This window comes from Aspergillus fumigatus, chromosome 8 (assembly GCF_000002655.1).
Source record: "Aspergillus fumigatus Af293 chromosome 8, whole genome shotgun sequence".
Taxonomy (NCBI): Eukaryota; Fungi; Ascomycota; class Eurotiomycetes; order Eurotiales; family Aspergillaceae; genus Aspergillus; species Aspergillus fumigatus.
Genome location: NC_007201.1, coordinates 1,438,035 through 1,458,529, shown reverse-complemented (window position 1 = coordinate 1,458,529; position 20,495 = coordinate 1,438,035). Strand labels below are relative to the sequence as shown.

Genomic DNA, 20,495 nt, shown 5'->3' with positions numbered 1-20,495 from the left:
TAGAGGTCATTGCTGTCCTTGAGCATATACTGGACCATGCAATGTGCCTGATGAATGATTAAAGACATTCACTTCGCTGCCTGATGCTGCATACTTTGTTCTGTGCTTGACCCAGTTCTAGAACAAACAATTAACACGCCTGTCGTTGCTTTCATGCAGTTACACCTACTCGAGTGGGTGGGTTGTGATTCTAAAGTGCAAGCAAACCATCAAATTCCAGCTGCTGATAGAGAGAATAGAATGGAATTCCTCAAAGAGGTCAAGTCAAAATTCTGCCTGTTGACGAGTGACTATATATCACAAGTTTCTCTGACAGAAGTCCATATACATGTCACAAAATAATATTGTGCGCTTTAGCCTGGTGGAGTTTATACTTGGGAAGACTGTATAAAATCATGTCACAACTAGGATAGTCGCATTTTCGGCCATCCGGAAATTTTTGCCGCAGCTTGTGGGTCGCAAAGTGCCTCTGCAGTGTATCTTTGCGAGCATATGTGTACTTTTTGGCCCTAGGATGGATGTCGGCGCGACCAAGGCATACAGGGCATTCAAGTCCAGTCTCACTCTTTGGCGAAGCAGGAAACTCAGCGATCACGTCAACTGAAGGTCCGTCGAAACGGACCCTTCTCTGCAGTGCTCTTGGTACGTCGAGATTATGGAGAGCCAGGCGCAACTCCAGGGAACGGATCCGGTCCTCCACCAGTTCTGCGTCGTTGATCTTGTCCACATCTCTGTTCTTAAACTCAAGGTCCGCAAGAGCCTTTCTCTCCGGCACAACATGGGAGACGTCTGGCTCAAAACTTATCGGGTTACCCTGGTAATTTTGCTCGATAATGTGATTTCCGACGTTCTCAAAAAACTCTGTGTGCTCCTGGTTCTTGGCGGCCCTGTACAGTTTCTTTCTTTCCGATCTGACTTTGTTGCTAGCTCTTTGAAACTCCCTGTATAGATCTGTGCCGCGACCGTTGCGCAACTGGTGGTGTAGTGCGATCAACTCAGCCCGAAGCATGTCGCGCTTGCCCTTCAGACTGATGAGCGCCGGGTCCTTCTCAAGCTCTTGCTTTCGCTGATCACTGAGATCTTGCGGCGCGGACGCATCGCGAGTCAAACTTGAATGGGTAGCGAGCTTAATTAAAGCATCCCGTGCGGGAGTCTCCATAAAGGCCGATTGGGTGTCATCCTGGACCTGTACGTAGTAGGCGAAGGTACCACTTCTCTTATGACCCATAATGACATTACGGGAGTGTTCGTCGAGATGTCCTGCAGACCTGTCAACTCGTGAAACCAATAGCAGGTAAGGGGCATGCGTTACTCAATTTACTCGCAGCTCCTTTCCGATATTTGTAAAGAGACCCGGGATTCTTGAAACCTGCCGACCTGCTGGTGGCAATCTCATATTCCTGCGCTCGATCGTACTGCAACGCTAGCGTGGGATGAGTGATCCAGTGTCCCTCGGAATCCTTCACAGCACGGCGGAATATCGGAATTTCCTTCACACTCTCTTTGAAGTGGATGGGGGTGCTGAGTCGATGGTCGGGAACATGGGTATAGAGCCAGATATCTCGAGGCCTTTTGATACGCTGACTAGCAAAAGCATCGTCAAGAATAGCATATTCCAGTATGTCCTGGATAACGCAAAGGCCAAGGTTATCATTCCGCTCGGTGTACGTGAAGACAGGTCTTTGAAAGGTTAGCGAGTTTTAAGCAGGATAAGAACTGAAACTTACGCGACACCCTTATTTCTCTTGCCCTTATTTAACCTATGCCTGACTCGCATGAGAAGCATCTGACAATTTGGATCTTCCGGGTGCTTCACCATATAGAGTTCGATATCTTTCCACTTCAGCGCGTCGGGGCTTCTCATGTACCCGGAAGACAAGACGAGCGTTCCAGGACGAGCAGATGTCGAAGTCATCATCTTTCGCAGTGTGCTAAGCTGTTGTCGACATCGTACTGTGGCAAATCGCACTTTGCAGAAAGCCACGAGATGATAAGTACTGTAGAGGAGATCCTCGATGTTCACTGGCGGCTGAGTCTTTGCTCCCAAATCAAGCTCGTACTCATCGGTGAGTGTAGTGCATACAAGCTACCAATATCAGCTCGATCCTTGTCTCTTGAATGTTCACTTACCATGGTCATCTTACGCCTCAACATGTAAGGAAAGAGACTATCCATTTCTTGGCACCAAAAGACTCTCCAATATCGCGCAAAAACCAAAAATCCTGACTGATACTCAACATTGTGATTATCGAGATACCAGCGAAGAAATCCTTCAATCACTCTCAAGGTGATATTCTTCAGCCAGTAAACATAGTCTGGCGGTTGAAGTTTTGATGTAAATCTAGGAATCTAAGTTAGTAAGAGCTATATCTTCATTCGCGGCAATATATTACTTCTGAAAATTTTGCTTCAAAAGATAGATATGGTTCTTAGTAGTTTCGGCGAGATCATCCTCAACCTTTGGCTCGGATTGCTGAACGAAGCTGTTCCAGTCAATATCGGCCTTCTTTGTTTTGCTTCGAGCCATTGGAACTGAATTAGTCTGCGGGCAGTCTGATCAAGATTGAGCAACAAGAAATTGGAGTCTCCGAGCATGTTGAGGAACGACATCTCAAGAATGAAGAGAAAAGCCTCTTATATTTTTTCCCCTTGTCCTTAATGGTCTGCTTCTGCTTGTTGAAATCATGGTGTATGCGCCAGGCTCATCTCACAAGGAATATATGTGAACTGCGCTAGGACAAAATAAGGAATGGTCGACCAGGTCTCATAAAGCGGCGATTCACAGCGTGGAAAGGCCACAGTTTCTGGCGCAAAAGCCACGCACAATCGTGTCCTTTCCGTCGTCACCCAGACTTACTCCGTAGTGGTATTCTATTTCAATATCTTGTTATCAGCCTAGGAGCTAGTGGTGGTAACCAATGTATCAATACAATCTAGCCCCTAGAAGATGAGTGAGATTAAATGTCCTACACAATAGGTAAGTGGAAGGATGACCAGATATTACTAGACTATGATCGGATTGAGCATTAGTAGCTTCGTTCACAAAATGTGCCATCTTCTGTAGTAGCTACATGATATATAGCCAACCAGTTACGTCATTAGTAGTCAGGAAGAAGCTAACGTCCCTCTATGGTTATTTCCTACACCTCAAACCTACCTCACCATCCGTTTAGTGCTTTCAGTGCTCTCATCTCTGCGTGCGGTGCGCGTGGCTGTGCTTATGCTGGATATCAAGCTACTCTCTCGGCCGCGACTCGGCCTGGACGATCTGCAGGATTTGGGCGTTGAATGCGAGTTGCGTTTCGTGGAGTTTGCCGTGGAGCTCAGCTCGGTGCCCTCGGGCATATGGACGGTGTTCATTCCTAGGGCTAGACTGGTGATCACGCGGTAGAGACTCGGGATACAAGCGGTGATGACGCTGATGTTCATCATTGCCCTAGATGTCAGTTGTTAGATTTGATATAGTCCCACCGCACAGGGAAAGGAAACAGACTGGTTGCAAGCAGTCACGCTGACGATCGTCCCTGTATGCACACTGGTAAGCGTCGACGCAAACACTGGAGAGGACCGCCATACAGGTGGAATCGGTTGAATTGAGGTATTGCTTCAAATATGTCATCTGGACAATATTCACGACAATGACCCTTGGCTTGTTAGCAATGTCCCCAAGTAGCCGAGTTTAAACCCACAATGAACGAGACGCAAATGCTGACGAAACCTTGAGGCGCTGGACGAGAGGCATTTGCACATTCCACAGCATTACTATTGGAAGGACGACAAGAGCTGCGTCGAGTGCCATGTTGAGGACCATGATCGGGTATACGACGGCACCCTAGAAATCTGAGCAACGTTCAATGATGCTTTTGGTAGGGGCATACGGGCCAACCTTTCCTATGCAGCGGCTTGGCGAATATTCCCAATATGGAGCACGACATTGAAAGGCAGTCCCGAAGAGCGCGAGCAGCGTCCAGACACCGAGTCCGATCTGTACCATGAAACCCCATCGAAGAATCGATTTGCTGGGGCTGATCGAGCGGATGAGATTGCCGGTTGACACTTTTGACAGTGCGAGTACGAGGAGCAAGAGAAGTTCGGCCGTGTAGTTGAGCTGAAGATATGTTGTCACTGTTAGCATGTGAACTTCCTGGCACCACCGAATGCGATTGATATACCTTGTTATATGCATCCAAGGAGTCACTCGGAACCTCACTGCGATGTTTTCCCATGCCACGATTGACGGCTATCTGGATTAGAATGCTCTGATCAAATGCAACAATCTGCGCGTGTTAGGGTCGTAAGCTGGCTCTCGAGACAGTTCTTCATACCAGGCAGATCCAAATTGGGATGTCTACCGAAGGGACGGAACGCTTCAGATAGAGCATCGACGCGATCTTCGCCAGCACCACAATTAGCGTACAGGATAGAAATATAAAGGTGGACAGTGACACGATCGGGCCATGGTCATTTGGCGTAAGCTGCCCCAGCGGCGGCAAGAGAGTGGGCTCCGCCATGGTAGCCGCAAGATGGGCAATAGCAGCAATAACACAGTCCAAAACTGAGCCACTTCGATGAAGTACAGTAAGAAGACGTTTGGCATCAATAGAAAAGCATTTTGGTCATCTCTTGAGCCGGAGAGGGAGAATCTGAAGCAGTCAGACCACACCCTGGCCCCTGTGCGCTTGCGACTCCATGCATCCCAGTCCGGGCCCAACCTCAAAAGGTCCTTTTTTTCCGATGAATGGAAGGAATTTTCAATCGCAATAACTCTGGCCGATTCGCAATTTCAAACTGACCGGGATAGATATTAGTCTGCATATAGAGACCAGGGTGCGCGCAACGGCGTCCATGCTAAGCCAGCATAAGCAGCCAGGGTTCGTCACACTAACTCATGGGTGTGCTCCCCCCTCCTTTGCCTCCTGGCTGGGATTTTTCCATTTTACCGCCCCTTGCCACCTTTTGAGGCTTTTTCTTTTTCTTCTCCCATCAAACTTCCCTGAGCCGATTGTGTCACGGCTTTTCGCGGACACTCTCCATCAAGCATGGATAAAAACGGGGTTGAATTGGCGTACGGCCATGGAAAGGGGAATGGCTTCAAGTCACCCCAGGACAATATCGTTGAATCAAAATATTCTCACGAGAATGGATACCAGTCAAAACCACGCCTGGAGGTATGCACAGAAGGAAGCCGGTTAGCCTGTGATCTGACCGCAAGCAGAGATATCTTAGTTTCCTGCCCATGTTGGCATTCGCAGCAACCCTCCAAGCGTCCTGGGAGGCTATCGGCGCGAGTATGTTTGCTGGTTTGGAGAACGGGGGGCCGGTTGTTCTCATTTATGGGCTCATCCTAGCGATTGTGGGTTCTCTGGGCATTGCCCTGTCTCTGGCGGAACTCGCATCAATGTGAGTCATCTGTCGGATAACAGATGACTGTCTGCTGATCTAGTAGTACTCCTGTGGCCGGAGCCCAGTACCACTGGACATATGATCTCGCACCGTTTGCGCCTCGGTTTCTGAGCTTTATCCAAGGTGTGTCTCATAGCGAAATACACGAGCCTGGCTGACCAAGTATAGGATGGATTACGGTACGAAAGCGTCCGCACAAAAGGTCAAACGATACTAACAAGGTAGATGTTCTCCTGGTGGGCAAACGTGGCCACCTCCCCCTACCTGATCGGCACCCAGATCCAGGCTCTGGTCATTCAAAACCACCCGGAGTATGTTCCCCAGCCCTGGCACGCGACTCTCATTGTTTGGGCGGTCCTTCTCATTCCTGTGGCTGTGAATATCTATGCCCGTCGCCTTCTGTCGCCGGTTGAGGTAATTGGCGGTATCATCCATATTCTGTTCTTCCCAGCCGTCCTGATTACGCTGGTCGTCTTGGGATCTCGCAATTCGTCGGAATTCGTCTGGACACATTTCGAGAACTCCATGAGCGGCTGGAAGAATGACGGGGTCATCTGGTCTGTGGGTCTTTTGACTGCAGTCTACACTCTGGGCGGTACAGATTTGTCTTCCCACAGCACTCTGTGTTTGCGCTGACATTCAGTTAGGATTTGACGGAGTCGTACACATGGCGGAGGAAGTCCGAGACGCCCCTCGAGCAGTCCCCCGATCAATGGTCTTCAGCGTACTGATCAACGGCTGCGTCGCCCTCGGATTCACCATCGGACTCATGTACACAATGGGCAGCCTGAGCGACGCCCTCGAGACTCCCACCGGCTACCCAATCCTCGAGATCTTCTACGCAGCGACCAAATCCCACGCCGCCGCCTCGGTCCTCATGATGACGCTCGTCCTGCCCGGCTTCATCGCACTCTTCAACGGCCTCGCCTCAGTCACCCGACTCACCTGGGCCTTTGCCCGCGACGAGGGCCTTCCCTTCTCCAGCTTCTTCGCGTACATCTCCCCCCGCTATAAGATCCCGCTGCGCGCGCTGTTCCTCGTCGCTATGATCACCGTCCTCCTGGCGCTGATCAACATCGGCTCCACCACCGCGTTTAACGCGCTCCTGTCCCTCACCACTCTGGGGCAGTACATCTCATACCTGATTCCAGTGATCTTCCTGCTCATCAAGCGTCTGCGTGCCCCGCAGGAGATCCGGTGGGGTTCGTTCCGTCTGGGTCATTGGGGAGTCCCCATTAATGTCTTTGCGATTGTGTATGGAGTGTATATTGCTATATTTCTTCCCTTTCCGCCGAATTACCCTGTTACGGCCCAGAATATGAATTACGCGGCCCCGGTGTTTTTGGCTGCGTTGGTCTTTGCAACTGGGGACTGGATTGTCCGAGGACGGACACGCTGGCAGGGGCCAATGGTTAAGGTGCGAGCGGAGTAGATGATGCTTGTTTAGTGTTTTAGTAATGTAACTTCGTTTCGATTGTCACGCTTTCTGTTATCCAACTGTGTTTATTATGTATAGATGACTTTGCTCCTACAGTCTGTCCACCACTCCACTGGTCCAGAGAAGAGTAGTACGGAGTGCAGAAACTCAAGCTTACATGTTGCCAACCAAATCAGCCACTAATCAATCAAGCCTGCTAAGAGTCCGGTTTCCGTCCCTTGGCCTTGATATGTAGGTAGCTTAGTTCTTGTGATCCCTGCTTAGTATGTGCTGTAGTGTTGGTGATCCTCGACGGCACGGGCTCGTAGCGAGAACCAGTCCACCAATTGAGCTTGCTATCAGCATACGTACGACAGCATTGTTTATCACGAAGTCTACGCTTGCTGCAATTGGCTGTATCAAGGGCTAGGATGTACTCCGTGTTGATAAAGGCCAGTTTGGATTGTCTTGTCGAGTTTCATCGCAATATTGAGGGAAATGCATTTTGTCCAGACCTGGTTTGCTATTACTCTTGATTATCAAAGCTCATGCATCGTCTAGTACTCACACATGCTGTTATACATCCTTGCTCTGAGGAACTTGCATGTCCACAGTACTGCATCATAAAGTCGAGAGCAGACTCAACCTGTAATCAAGCAACTCCCGCTGTTTGTCGATTCACTCAAAGACATACGCCGTATCTCTACATGCTGTTGCCGCTGCAGCATCTCGCAGTAACGGTGCAATGTGGGCTTCGTGCTGCTTCATCCACTCCCATATGTTGACCATCTCATCTAATGAGCGCAACTTTCATAGTCCACTCCTCTGGCGAGTACTTCGGCCTCCAAGCTGGTTGTCCTGGAGACCAAATTCCGAGACACAGTCTTCAATCATCAGTTAACCATGGAGCTCTAGAGGGTATACTTTCCTATTTAACCGAAGTTTGGCTTGCTACTCTTAATGGGATAATCTACCTGCAAGGTCTGTGTACGTCTATTAATGTTATGGACAGCAGCTGTCCCTCTAATAATACAGCTTTTTATAAAAATTACAGATAACCTTGAGGATGACACCTTGTTTCAAGAGGGCTGCATAATATCTATATAAGTGATAAGCTATCACAGCCATCACAAGAAGGGCATCAAAATAGTCCCTAGTCTTATACAGTGAGAGGTTTTCACTACTCCCTACATCAGCGTTTGGGTTACCTGATATCTGCTTTTTATCAATGCGGTGAAATGCATCAAGTCCATAAATACTTCAGTAGACTGACTGACAGCAGGCACCAATGCTAACTGCTCATTATATTTTCCATCTTTATAGCTATAAACACCCAGTACCTTCTAGATTGCAAAGAAAAGAAAAAAAAAAGAATTCATTTCACAAGCGGCTCATCATGGATCAAGATGTGGATGTGGATGTATACTTGCCTAGTAAGCCAGCCATATTATTTAGCCTTGTGTTCTTCAGTACTCTAATAGTAGTATACATCTAGAAGCACTACTAGATAACTATGTTTACACTTATCCCATGGGAGAGGCCATCAGCTTGGGAGGTCGATTTCAGGCTCATATCGACGTACGTATGAATTCTGAATCAATGTCACAACTCCTAATAGTTATAAGCCAGCCAGCTGGATGGCAATCATGAGCCAGATTAGCAATCTCAATATCAGCGCTGTCGTCTTGCCTGCCGCAGACTATATCCTCCTCTGCAATTTGTCAGTGTGGGTTGACGGAAGGCTTCAGAAGAAGGTTCTGACAAGAGAAACATCGAGAAGACTACCCCCACCTCTTCTTAATTCATTCACATTCTTTTGGACGGTTCATCATGCGATATCATCTCCTTGCTATCCAGGCCGTCGGAGGAATCAAGGTATCAAGCGCTCAGAACTACGACCAACTCACCGCGGGGGACGTGATGCGCTTGGGAATCATCTTCCAGTTCAGCAACACCATTGTCCTTGCCCTACTGATCGTAGGAGCAAGACTCCGAGTGCGACAGAAGAAAGGAGTCCTAGATAGAATAGTGTATCCTTAGGATACTTGCGATTCCTAGGTATATCAATAAGTAATATGTCTGCTAGTATTCTGGGGATTTTCAATCTTAATGACCATAAGGGCCTTACGATCATCTGCAGAGAATGATTTACCTAATACCCTAGGAGAGGGATCGTTATTTGTCTCATACTCAGAACATTAATCCCTTCGAGATATGGTAATTCCGCGGAGATGCTATGGAAGAAAGGGCGGATGACCGGGGATGATGTAAGACCCTTTTGCCCGATGTTTACGGAGTGACGAGAATTTTTTCCAGCTCAAATCACTCTCCCACAAATCGATCGAGTTTGCAGCGTCAATAACATGTCCATGAAGGTCTTCTTTCGTCGAGGAGCGCTTTCAACGCTCGCGCGACGCGCCCCTGTAACCCTACGGTCCCTCCCGCGGAGGGGGCTCACTACACAGCAAAAGGAGATCGTCAAGTCAACAATTCCCGCACTACAGGAGCATGGGGTCACTATCACCACCCTCTTCTACAAGCGGCTGCTTGAGGCGCATCCCGAGCTTAAAAACATTTTCAACACCGCCCATCAGGCAACTGGCGAGCAGCCGGCAGCCCTGGCGCATGCTGTGTGGGCGTACGCATCCAACATCGACCAGCCCGAGGCCTTGAGTACGGCGGTTTCTCGCATTGGCCATAAACATGCCAGTTTGGGTGTTCTGCCTGAGCATTATCCGATTGTCGGCCAGCATCTTCTCGTCTCAATCAAGGATGTCCTCGGACCCGCCGCCAACGAGCAAGTACTCAATGCGTGGGCGGCGGCCTACCAGGAGCTGGCCGACATGTTTATCAACTTCGAGGATGAACTCTACAAACAGAATCGCAAGACACCTGGGGGCTGGAACGGATGGCGGAAGTTCTTTGTCTCTCAGAAGACCGCCGAGAGCGAAGAAATCGTTTCCTTCTATCTGACCCCTGTCAATAAGGGCGCTCTGCCCAAATACCATCCCGGCCAGTTTGTGAGCGTACGATGCTATGTTCCCGAGCTAGGCTCCTATCAACCTCGCCAATATAGTTTGTCTGACATTCCGAACGGCGAACACTTCCGGATTTCAGTCAAGCGAGAGAGTGCGAGGGATTCGAGGCCAGCCGGTCGGATCTCGAATGTCCTCCACGAGTCACTGCCTGTTGGCGCGGAGCTGGACGTGAGCATGCCATTCGGTGACTTCGTGCTCGATCTGAACGCCACCACTCCAGCCGTGCTAATCAGCGGCGGCGTGGGCTTGACGCCCATGATGTCGATGTTAAAAAGCATCGTGAGCCAACAAGGCCAATCTCGGCGTGTTGTGTTTATCCATGCAGCCCGAAATGGTCGCGTCCACGCCATGAAAACCGATCTGAACCGGATCGTGGCTGAAAATCCGACCGTTAGCCGCATCGTCTTCTATGAAAATGCCACCGAAGATGATACCCAGGGTGTGGACTACGATTATACGGGGCGTGTGGATTTGACTCAGATCAAAGACAAGGCTGTTCTGCCGGATGCAGACTACTACATCTGCGGGCCGCAGCCTTTCATGAAGGCCCAGAGCCAGAGCTTGGAAGCTCTGGGCGTGGCTCCGGACCGCATCCACATGGAGGTTTTTGGCGCTCCGCGTGATTGAACGACATATAACATGCTCTTGTCTTAGAGATTCAGGTGCCCATGTCATGCCTTCCCACAGTCTTCTGAAATTCGCAAAGAATACTTTTGTCACCGGCAGCAATTGCCTCGGAGATACGAGCCATGTTCCTATTCATCGGACTCTGTTCGGCAAAGTCCCTTTCTGAAGTTTGATTTTCTCCACTCTATTGGTATTGAAGTCATGAAATTCAAAGCTAGTTGTACCGGAGACCTCAATAGAGAAGTTGGGACCCGATATTCTGATTTCACCCTTTTTGCCGTAGATACTCCACTCAAGTCTGGGTGATCCTATGAATGGTGCTCCCGCCCCAAATGGAGGCTGAAAACACAGCTCCGAATCCAGCGTACCTTGGATTATAACATGATCCGGGTTTGTTTTCTCCGTATAATACAGCTTCGACAACGGAACCGTCGGGTTTTACAATGTTGACGACAGGACGTTAGTTCGAAAGGAGTGATTGAAACTTGACAACTCGCCAAGAGCTGCAAAGATCAGTAGATGCCGAGGAGGGGCAAATGCTCAGAGGCTTGAAGGTTACTGAAAACCAACCTTCACAAACAGTATCAATCAAATGTAAGTAGGGAATTGGACGTAACGATCCACCACTATTTCGGTCCAGGAGATACGTTCGAGACTCAAGCTCCGTTTATCTACCCCTTAGCGCCCATTGGCCGATGCAATCGAAGAATGTACTTCTCATAGTTTGTACGAACACAGCAGTCGCCAGTTTTGTCAATGGATCGCTTCTATCGCCAGAGCTGTCGTGGATACAGTCACGCTACCAGAAGAGAGGTGGCTGGACCAATCTATCACCTTTGGCGAGATCTAGCGATCTGTCTCTTCATGCACCTGGGAGCCTTTGACCCGATTCTCGCAGAGGGCAGCATCTCTTATGAAAAGCTTGCTGGTCATCTGAACGCTGATCTGTTGCTTGTTGGTAAGTCGGGCAAACAGGGAAGCCCTGTTCCTTTCCCTTGATTCTCCGCTATACTCTACTTTCATAGTTGTCTTGCTCATGTTGAATTAAGACCACATAGCTTGGGTGTTGGTTGCTACTGGAGTTCTGGATCAAGTCTGCCAGGAGAGCGTTGTGCACACAGGTCGTTCACGGATTGGCCTCAAACATAGCCCCTATGGGTGGTTATTCATGATCATTTGGGAAACAATAGCTTTCAAAGGTTCCATACAAGAGTGCCAGTCGATGCAAAAGCTAACTTCACTTTTGCCAGGGTCGACAATAGCCTCATTCCTTCCGCTACCCTGACGAAGTATTTTGACATATATGGCCGCAAAGAGCCAGTAACAACCAATCATACTCCGCTTTGTTTTGGCATGGGAGATTTGGATACAACAGCTTGGGATTTATTCTCCAAGGACCCCGAGAGATTACGGGTTTTCCTAACAGGTATGAAACTTTTGGCGAACTTCATGCCCGTTACGGATGCGTACGGTTTTACCTGGGTCGTTGAAAGGTCGAGGGAGTGCCATGAAGAACGCATCTTGCTAGTGGATATTGGGGCAGTCAAGCTCACGCTACTGCTGCCATTTGCAATGAAGATCCTGGTGTTCTGAAACACCGCTATATTTTACAGGACTTGCCCGAAGTCCTGGACGAGGTCTGTATCAAGGACCCAGAGGAAATACGTGGCAACCAGCTGATGCCAGTTGACTTCCACCAAAAGCAGCCTGTGAAAGGCTAGTGAATTTAAAGGGTGGATGCAGGCTCCACGGACTGAAAGCTAGGTGCTCCGGTTTACTACATCCGCCACTGTCTTCATGACTTTAGCGACGAAAAATGTGCTAGTATTCTCAAGCGAATTGCCGATGCGGCGCCAGACAGTAGACCGCTCATCGTGGCGAATGTCCTCGACGATCTGCCGAGCTCCGAATCCGTCTAGCTACGATCATTGACCAGATACTCAGGAGTATCCTGGAGCCTGTTCTGACCTAGAAGAAAAGATCTGCAATGTTCTCCACGCAGAGTTCTATGTAGATCAGGATGAGGCTAAGGGGAGGAAATGTTGTAGAAGCGATGATTACACTAGCTCAGATGGACCAGGCTCTATGGCTATCCACAGCCAGTCTGCATCAAGATGTTTTGTTCTCAACAGTAGTATCTCCATTGCAAGACATCTCCAACGAAGAGACTGATGCGGAGACACGATTCAGCTTCTTGAGTTACACTTGGCGAAGTGCTAGCCCATCCACAACCACAACCTCCACAAGGGAGGCATCTTCACATCCAAAAATACAAATTCACCACCATGACAGGACCAGTCAGCTTGATTGAAGCTGGAATAAAACAGAAAAAAACATACAACAGCCGGGATTCGCTGGTGGTCACCCACCCAACTACTAACCGGCCGGCGTGTGGCTTAAGTACGGCTGAGCGGACGGGAAGCCCTGTTTTCCACACCCTATGGTCGTATGTGCTGGTTCTGAAAGAGATCCAGCTTGTGTTTGAGCTTTTCCCAGGCCTGGGAGATGATGCTTCATCTCCTGAACAGATGGTAGATCATTTATTAGTCCCGCAAACATCCACTAAACCCTCGAACATATCCAAGGGGAAGGGCTCTGGGCAGGCTACCAAGGTACTTGGCGGGGCCTTTAAGATTGATGGGGACCAGTAGAAGGACATAATCACTGTTGTGGGAAAATACACAGAAACAAGGGCGAGACAGGCAGATAGAAGTCAACAGAATTGTGCCATCCTCACTCTCTAAATCTCACTGGACGACTTTCCGGTCCTGGATGAGGCAGTTGCTCCAAATCGGTCACATTTCTGCCATCCACACCGTCAAATTTCTTCTTAGTCTTCTGAAAGATCTCTGAGTCCATATATTTTTCATGGAACTCCAGCACCTTTGTAATATCCGCTGGACTTAATTGCTTATAATCTACTACCTGGCCACTCGAGCTAAAACTGCGGTACACTCCGTCGGTAGCAAGGTGGTTGAGGCCTTTGAGCGATGGCGACTGTTTCAAGGATGGGATGGCCTTCGATGCCTCTTCGTCTTTCTATAGCAGCGTCAGCATCGTGGATGCAAGCTGAGAAATATTCTTACTACGCAAGACATGATTTAAGTGGTCTGTTTGTGTGATAGGATGGATTTCTTGTTTGTGCTTTATAATTAGAGAGCGTAGTCGAAAGATGAAGACTTCTCTGAGAGGTGTGGCTCGTCTGAGGGGAACTGATTCTTAGAACTAACATGGTGATGAGACGACTAGTGGTCACATTCCCTAAACAGAGGTAATAAGAGAGCCTTTAATCCACTCGTTGACAAGGTAGTTCCCTGAGTACACACAGGCAAATGTCTCACACGTCTGTACTATACCTCCCCACCAGCTCCATTGGACATCCACGTCTTAAAACACTCATCGTGCCACAAAACCTAACTTACTTTTTGTTTAGAATGATCACCTGCAAATCCATAGCATTCTGATACAATTCTGTCCATCGTTTTTCAGTGAATTACACAGTCATGACACTCGGTCAAGTACAATAAATGGAATTGGTAGGCAAACCAACTAGAAAACAATAGCTGATTAGTTGAAATGCACACTCACTGAGAGTGAGCAAACAATGTCTGCCTCAGGCTCTCAGGTGTGTCAACTCCTGGAACAATCATTGCACATCGAACCTCATTCTGATCCCAACAACAAGATGCCCCGAACCCTTCACGCCCCAGAGATCCAGCGTACACATTCTGATTATCTGTAAGAAGCACCAGATTCGTTTAGAATGGTGGCGAATTGCGAGGGCAACAGAAAGTATGCTTCCACTAAACGCAGACACCCGTTCCCCCTGGAACGATAGCATCCAGCCGCGCACAATGTGAGCAGCCCATAAATCGGCAAGCTGGGTCTCTAGTGCAGGGTTGGCCTCTGCAATACCAGTCGGCCTGTTGGAGAGGGCTGGGATCGCGCTTAGACTGGAGTGGCTCACGAGGCATGGGGTTTCGAAGCTCGGCAGGAGGGTCAAGCAACTGTTTCTCATCCATAACATCCCGTCCATCAACGCCATTGAAAACAGCGTGCAAATGATCCTCTTCCTTCTTCCATGGTTCTGGGAGGTTCCTGAGCAGCTGCTTAAGCTGGTCGTTGGTCAAGGGGATATAGTCGATAACAGATTCGTTCTCGTCGTAAGCTCGTGCCACTCCGTCGTCAGCGATATGGACATATACATGATCTCCTGATTTCAAGTTGCCTATGGCCTCGAAAGCACTGATGCCCTCCCGAGCGGCTTGCCCAGGAGCCGCGAGTGATGATGTGGCCATCAGGCCCAGCACTGCAAGTAGGAATGAACGCATAATTGACAGATAGGATTTTTGTTTGGGTTTGACTTTGTTTATATAAGAAGATTCTCAGATTGAGCTTGTGAATTCAGTGTTTGTTTCTAGCTCTGGAGAGTCAACCACGTCTCCAAGATGTCAAAGTATTTATACCCATGTTGCTCATAAGATACGCCTGGACTCGCGCAGATGACTGAGTCTCTCGGAGCATGAATCCCAGGCACGGAGACTAGAGATCACCTTTTTTGGGAGACATCTGATTCCCATGCTAATTTACTCAAAGTCCAAGCTGTCAAGGCATTGGAGCGGAAGGTCCGGAAGTACAGATGAGGGGTATGACAGTATGATTCTTTGTGCACTGGCGCAATGCAATACAGAGCCAGCCGTCTCTAACTACATAAGAGCTACGCATTAGTCTGTTTAGAGAACCCTGGGCAGGCACCTTTCAACCTCATAGGTAGGAGTCAATCGGACATGGCTCAGAAAATGAGGCGCGTCGAATGCCAAAGCATGTAAGAAACCAACAGCCAACAAACCGACAAAATAAGTCCTGTCTGGATAGGGTTGAATGATGACTAGATTAATCAGAGACATACCAAGATGCAAAGGCCAACTCAGGCATCAGAATGGCCTGACATTTCTTTTCTCAGATCCCTTTCTGCTTTCATGCATTTCATCTGTTATTAACAGGGATTCGTGAGCTTCTTTTCTCCCGGCCCGTCTTCTCTTCTTCTCGGCATATAAGGGAAGAGAAGAGAGTTAGGATTAGTTAATGCTCCCAGATAATTCCTAATATTAGCTGGCAAATTAAAGCCTTAGAATATGTATGCGGTTCGCAAGATATTCGTTAAGTATAGTAAGGGACTTTGTATTCTCAATCAGAATAAGAAACACTATCTCTTGTCCTTGGGTACCTAAGACCAACCAAATGAAACTATTATAATACAGGGAAGATTCTTGCCATTCTGTGTGCTACCACCTATCAGCCAATAATAGATCTTTGCCATTGTTGGTGGTGGCAGTGGAGGGTAATGGTCTCTCATGTTTGGAATAAAGCAGTAAGCGGCGTTTGGCCTTTTGAAAATAAGTAATAGTTCGGCATGATTGACATCAAACTCTCACAATGTTACCTAGTGCGTTGGGGCCAAAAAGCGGAACCTTGAGAAGTGTTGAGCACTATACTAGTCTAGATAATTCTTGCCCAATAATAAACTAGATAGGAGGTACATGCTATTCCCAGGGTCCTAGGACATACGTCAGGGCAGGAGGAGAAGCAATGTTTCTTACCAAAAATAGTATAGTGAGGGCATTGTATGCAATATTAATCATTCTACAGCTTTACTCAGAGTACTTCACTACATACTCCTCCACGATTTTTACCAGGGTTATAGCATGGGTAGTTAGATGAGGCATTTTCATTTCCCTCTTCTTTCTCTCAGTGACTCAGCTATTTTATGGTTGCATTCTATATTAGAGATATTATTCTTTCAACAAATACAATTGTGTCACTCTGTTGTCACTGATGTGAAGATATCTATAGGAGTTCATTAGCTCTGCCACTGAGAAAGTACCTTAAGAACCATGAGTGACGGGTTTTAAGCTTAATTTTGTGTATAAAGTTTCTTAGGTTATGAGTCCCATGTTATAGGCTCTAGATGATAAGATAACCACACCTCGCCTGTCAATCAAAGTATTCATACATATGCTGCCCATACCAACCAGCGCGCAGATAATGCTGATATATTCTCTATAAACGATTGAATTATGTATTAGACTCCGTAGAACCAGCCTACTGTCTTATTCTCTGATTTTTCAATCCTTTGACTGTTGCCTGACAACTTGGCAGGGGTGTAAGCTTCGAATAAGCACTACGGAGAAGTACCATTTGTCTCTTAGCCCAAGATAAGATATCGCGGCCCCATCCCCAAAATGCTTCAAGTCACCTTATCACAGCGTGAGAGGCGGGAAAGAGGGAAGTTGCTGAGAAAGTACCATCTCTTGCGAGTTAGCGGCCCACTCCAAGGAGACTGCTACAGTCCGGAACGCAATAGTCTGCACGAGGGTGCGATAACTAAACAATAGCATGTTGCATAACAGATAATCTTCCGACTCTTACATGTTACATCCGACACTGGGAAGCAGAACCCAGAAGAGTCTCAAGCACTATCCCAACTAGGCGCCTCGTTGCCCCAATCACAACCAGTCTCGGGGTATAATACTGGCCCCATGGCTTCAGAGCGCGAGTCAAAGTGAGTGTAGAAGTGTTGGTGATTCTTGGAATGCGTTACAGAGAATGTAATAGATATGCCTGAAAACCGTACTGTAGTCTGAACTAGTAGATGCTCCTCTACAGCTCGAACTAGGGTTGTAAGATGTTGGTCAGATGAGGCTTTTTTTCCCCTTCTCCTTCTTCTTTCTCCTTCTACTCTGCTTTAGGATAGAGGAGGATCATGGACTAGATTACTAGTTCTGCTGTGTTTAGTGATAATAAAAAAGATGAATAAACGTTGGTTCATATCTATCCTACGGCATAACCACTCTCCTACTGTCAAAGATGAGGCAGACAACATATAAAAAGGCCAAAGAATCCTCGGTTCTAAGTATTATTTCCAAGCTCTTCATCCATCACTCTTGAACATTATTTGAAAGTTCATCAGAAAGCCTCTCCAAGATGCATCTCAGTACCGCCCTCTTTTCTGCTATCGCGCTCATTGCTGCCAGCCAGGTTATTGGAGCGTCTGTCGAGGTTCCGCGCGATGTAGCCGCTATCCAAATTGCTACGTCCCCTTGTTAGTCCCCCATCATGTAGTACAAAGACATAATACTGATGTCTCATGCAGACTACGCTTGCAACTGTCCCAATAACTGCAAGCACAAGAAGGGCTCTAGTTGCAAGTACCATAGCGGTCCTAGCGACAAATCAAAGGTTATCTCTGGCAGTAAGTATCTTGTTCATACCATTTTCACCTTGTAGAAGTTACTCACTGTGATTACACAGAATGCGAGTGGCAGGGCGGCCAGTTGAACTGCATTGCTACTTAGATTGCTTCTGTCACATGGAGATCGTTGCATTTGCTAAGGAAACAGTGTGGTTGAAGAGCTAGTTGATCAAGTTTTGTAGTGGTGCTGCAGCATCCCAACTATTGTCACTCATTGAACAATGTTGAATTTTTAAGCAGTCTTTGAATATGAATACTTGTTCCGGAACATGAGCATTAAAACACCTCACATACCTAATATTTAGGCAAGTGAGGAATAGGCCTGATCTCCAGGGCGGCACGTATTCCTTAGGATATTATTCAACTAGGCTGGTTATTTGACTACCTATACACACGGGAAGTCGAATGCACTACGCTGTAAAATTCCGGATTGGATTGCTTAGCTCTTCGGGCTCTGCTATGAAACACCAACACTTTAGGGCTGTATTGGCTGCTGTGACTACTCCTACTGGAAGTATTCTACCCGAAAGTGTTCTACCCAACGTGGGAAACGCTGGAGCTGCGTCAAATGGATCGAGATGAAAATCTTGGGTTGGATAGAAGATCTCTCTGCCAAGCTATTAGATTCGTTTGATAAATAATAATTGGCCGGCTAATCCTAATTTAATATGCGTCCAGGCAGACTAAGAAGTGAGTCCCAAGTATTATTGGTAGCACTAAGCAGGGGTCAAGATTCAGGGTGATGGTGATTGATCCCAGGCTACAATACATGGATTACTGCGTCAGGAGGAGCGCCTCTTACCCTGTACGAGCCATATTTGCTGCAATCCAGGGAGCTAGGCAGCTGTGTAAGATACCGAATCCACCCTCTTCGGTCCTCGCCAGAGCCAATACGCAAAGTGTCCGATGTTTATGACTAGTTTACTTCGCTGTATAGATCTGATGAATCTACATTTAAGTGACATTTTACAGTCAAAGGCGAGACTAAATGACATGGTATTGCCCAGTATCTATGATTGGCAGGCTATCCTTCAACAGACAGCGTAGCACGCGGTGTTCCAAGGTAGAGGTAGACAGATACAGACAGGAATAGATTCATAGCGCAATAACATAACCTTAAGTTGGAGGGAAGACAGTACTAGTCCCCTAAGATCGAAATATTACGCGAAAATAAGAAGCGCCTGACGAGGAAGCGATGGACCATGCAGTACCTCTACCAGTTATACCGCATTCCCGTGCTAGATCACAGATTGTGCAGGGAATCTACGTAGACAGCTGGTTGTAAACATAAAACCATCAGTATTCCTGCGTATGTAGCCAGCTAAGCAGTAACTCTGAGTAATACAACACTGACCCCTCTGCTCTTCCAGTTTGTATCTAGCCTTGAAGCAGGCGTGAGGATACCCAGTCATTTATGGCACCACCCAGTCGAATAAGAAGAGGGCTACTTTCAGTTGAGTCTCTTTGCTGTCTCTCCCGCGGCCGAGAGCTTGTGCCCACAGGTCGAAGAAGGACAATCTACAGGCATGTGTCTTGCTGCCTTCTCCCGGTCACGCTTTGTGGGGGCTTGGTTGTACTGTATTCATCCACTTCACTTTCCAATATTCCATCTACTGATTTGATCGCTACTTAGTGCATGGTTCCTCCGGGGCATGGTCCTTGTCGACAGGCTCATCCCTCCCGTGCATGCAAATGGGCTGCAGCGGATACGAGACAGCTGGAAGATGCCATCCGATTCCATTACAGCGCTCTTCCCCTGGCCCAAGGACTTTAGCCAGGGCATCACACCTGTTCAGTGCCATTCACACAACGACTACTGGCGCAATGTCCCACTGTTTGATGCGCTCGCCGCTGGTTGTGTGGGTGTAGAGGCAGATGTATGGCTAGATAAAACGTCCAATAACCTACTGGTAGGCCACCGAGCCTCGTCCTTGTCGGCCGACCGCACTCTACAGTCTGCCTACATCGAGCCCCTGACCACAATCCTTACCCAGATAAACCAGGGTGTCAATGCTACCGTCCCCAGATCCGGAGTTTTCGAGACCTTTCCCAATGCCAGCCTGACACTCCTGATTGATGTCAAGACCGACGGACATACTTCCTGGCCCGTGGTGATGAATCAACTAGCCCCGCTGCGTGCCAGTGGCTGGTTATCCCATTGGAATAGCACCGGCGATGGGCTGGCCTGGCGGTCGATCATAGTAGTAGGAACCGGGAAGACTCCATTTGAGCTAATCAACGCCGACGCCGAATACCGGGATGTGTTCTTTGATGCCCCATTGGATCAACTTGCAGATGACGCCAGCTTCACTGCCAACAACTCATACTATGCAAGCGCATCGTTAAAAGAAGTTGTCGGGACCATCTGGCCCTGGGGACCAAGCAGACATCAGAAAGACATCATGAAGAGGATGATCGATACGGCCGCAGCAAGGGGATTGGTGCCGCGATTCTGGAATATACCCGGGTGGCCGGTGCGTCTGCAGATGAAGCTCTGGCGATTCCTGATGGAGAGTGGGATTGGAATACTGAATGTGGATGAGTTGTTTGAGGCGACGCAATGGATTCGGGATTGGTGCACCGGTGAAGGGAAGATGCAATGCTAAGTGATCTGACAAGTTGGGTTGCAGCGCTTGTTGTTTTTCCTTGTATTGCACTCAGCACTGTCTTACTGTATAGTTGGGAATCGAGGCTCTCGAAGGCACACTACAGAGCTCCGTATGACAATCCCCTATATTAGCTATTAGACGTAGATATC

At 48.0% G+C, this 20,495-nt stretch overlaps 6 protein-coding genes and 1 non-coding gene across 7 annotated transcripts; 3 read left to right on the top strand and 4 right to left on the bottom strand.

Moving 5' to 3' along the window:
* Positions 1–110: 110 nt before the first annotated feature.
* AFUA_8G06132 (DUF3435 domain-containing protein) lies at positions 111–2,525 on the bottom strand. Its single transcript, XM_077805332.1, has 5 exons — positions 2,394–2,525; positions 2,131–2,341; positions 1,728–2,086; positions 1,313–1,680; positions 111–1,260 (listed from the first exon to the last, which is right to left on the bottom strand). Exons 2-5 carry the CDS (start codon positions 2,173–2,175, stop codon positions 332–334), a joined length of 1,701 nt encoding a protein of 566 aa, XP_077661459.1. The 5' UTR covers positions 2,176–2,341; positions 2,394–2,525; the 3' UTR covers positions 111–331.
* A 628-nt stretch (positions 2,526–3,153) lies between these two features.
* On the bottom strand, positions 3,154–4,511 carry AFUA_8G06100 (uncharacterized protein; the record flags this gene model as incomplete). The annotated part of the gene is made up of 5 exons (XM_742319.1): positions 3,154–3,436; positions 3,690–3,832; positions 3,887–4,108; positions 4,173–4,277; positions 4,326–4,511. 5 exons carry the CDS (start codon positions 4,509–4,511, stop codon positions 3,154–3,156), a joined length of 939 nt encoding a protein of 312 aa, XP_747412.1.
* Positions 4,512–5,236: 725 nt separating this feature from the next.
* On the top strand, positions 5,237–7,076 carry AFUA_8G06090 (putative amino acid permease; the record flags this gene model as incomplete). Its single annotated transcript, XM_742318.1, has 6 exons — positions 5,237–5,400; positions 5,447–5,526; positions 5,572–5,582; positions 5,629–5,998; positions 6,051–6,831; positions 6,938–7,076. 6 exons carry the CDS (start codon positions 5,237–5,239, stop codon positions 7,074–7,076), a joined length of 1,545 nt encoding a protein of 514 aa, XP_747411.1.
* Positions 7,077–9,135: 2,059 nt separating this feature from the next.
* Positions 9,136–10,777, top strand: AFUA_8G06080 (NO-inducible flavohemoprotein). The gene has a single exon (XM_742317.2). It carries the CDS (start codon positions 9,184–9,186, stop codon positions 10,483–10,485), a length of 1,302 nt encoding a protein of 433 aa, XP_747410.1. The 5' UTR covers positions 9,136–9,183; the 3' UTR covers positions 10,486–10,777.
* A 2,040-nt stretch (positions 10,778–12,817) lies between these two features.
* AFUA_8G06075 lies at positions 12,818–12,933 on the bottom strand. Its single transcript, XR_013344539.1, has one exon. It is a non-coding gene; the product is annotated as a ribosomal RNA (ribosomal RNA).
* Positions 12,934–13,218: 285 nt separating this feature from the next.
* AFUA_8G06070 (uncharacterized protein) lies at positions 13,219–14,816 on the bottom strand (the record flags this gene model as incomplete). Its single annotated transcript, XM_742316.1, has 3 exons — positions 13,219–13,524; positions 14,141–14,421; positions 14,453–14,816. The coding sequence occupies 3 exons, from the start codon at positions 14,814–14,816 to the stop codon at positions 13,219–13,221; spliced, it is 951 nt and encodes a 316-aa protein (XP_747409.1).
* Positions 14,817–19,389: 4,573 nt separating this feature from the next.
* AFUA_8G06060 (uncharacterized protein) lies at positions 19,390–20,343 on the top strand (the record flags this gene model as incomplete). The annotated part of the gene is made up of 1 exon (XM_742315.1): positions 19,390–20,343. The coding sequence occupies one exon, from the start codon at positions 19,390–19,392 to the stop codon at positions 20,341–20,343; it is 954 nt and encodes a 317-aa protein (XP_747408.1).
* Positions 20,344–20,495: the final 152 nt, after the last annotated feature.

Bases quoted from the DNA above. Each gene is read 5' to 3' on its own strand.
- AFUA_8G06132 (XM_077805332.1), bottom strand. From the start codon at position 2,175: ATGGATAGTCTCTTTCCTTACATGTTGAGGCGTAAGATGACCATG. The intron at 2,087-2,130 runs GTAAGTGAACAT...TGATATTGGTAG, and splicing joins TGAGGCGTAAGATGACCATG to CTTGTATGCACTACACTCAC. The intron at 1,681-1,727 runs GTAAGTTTCAGT...AACCTTTCAAAG, and splicing joins AAGAGAAATAAGGGTGTCGC to ACCTGTCTTCACGTACACCG.
- AFUA_8G06080 (XM_742317.2), top strand. From the start codon at position 9,184: ATGTCCATGAAGGTCTTCTTTCGTCGAGGAGCGCTTTCAACGCTCGCG.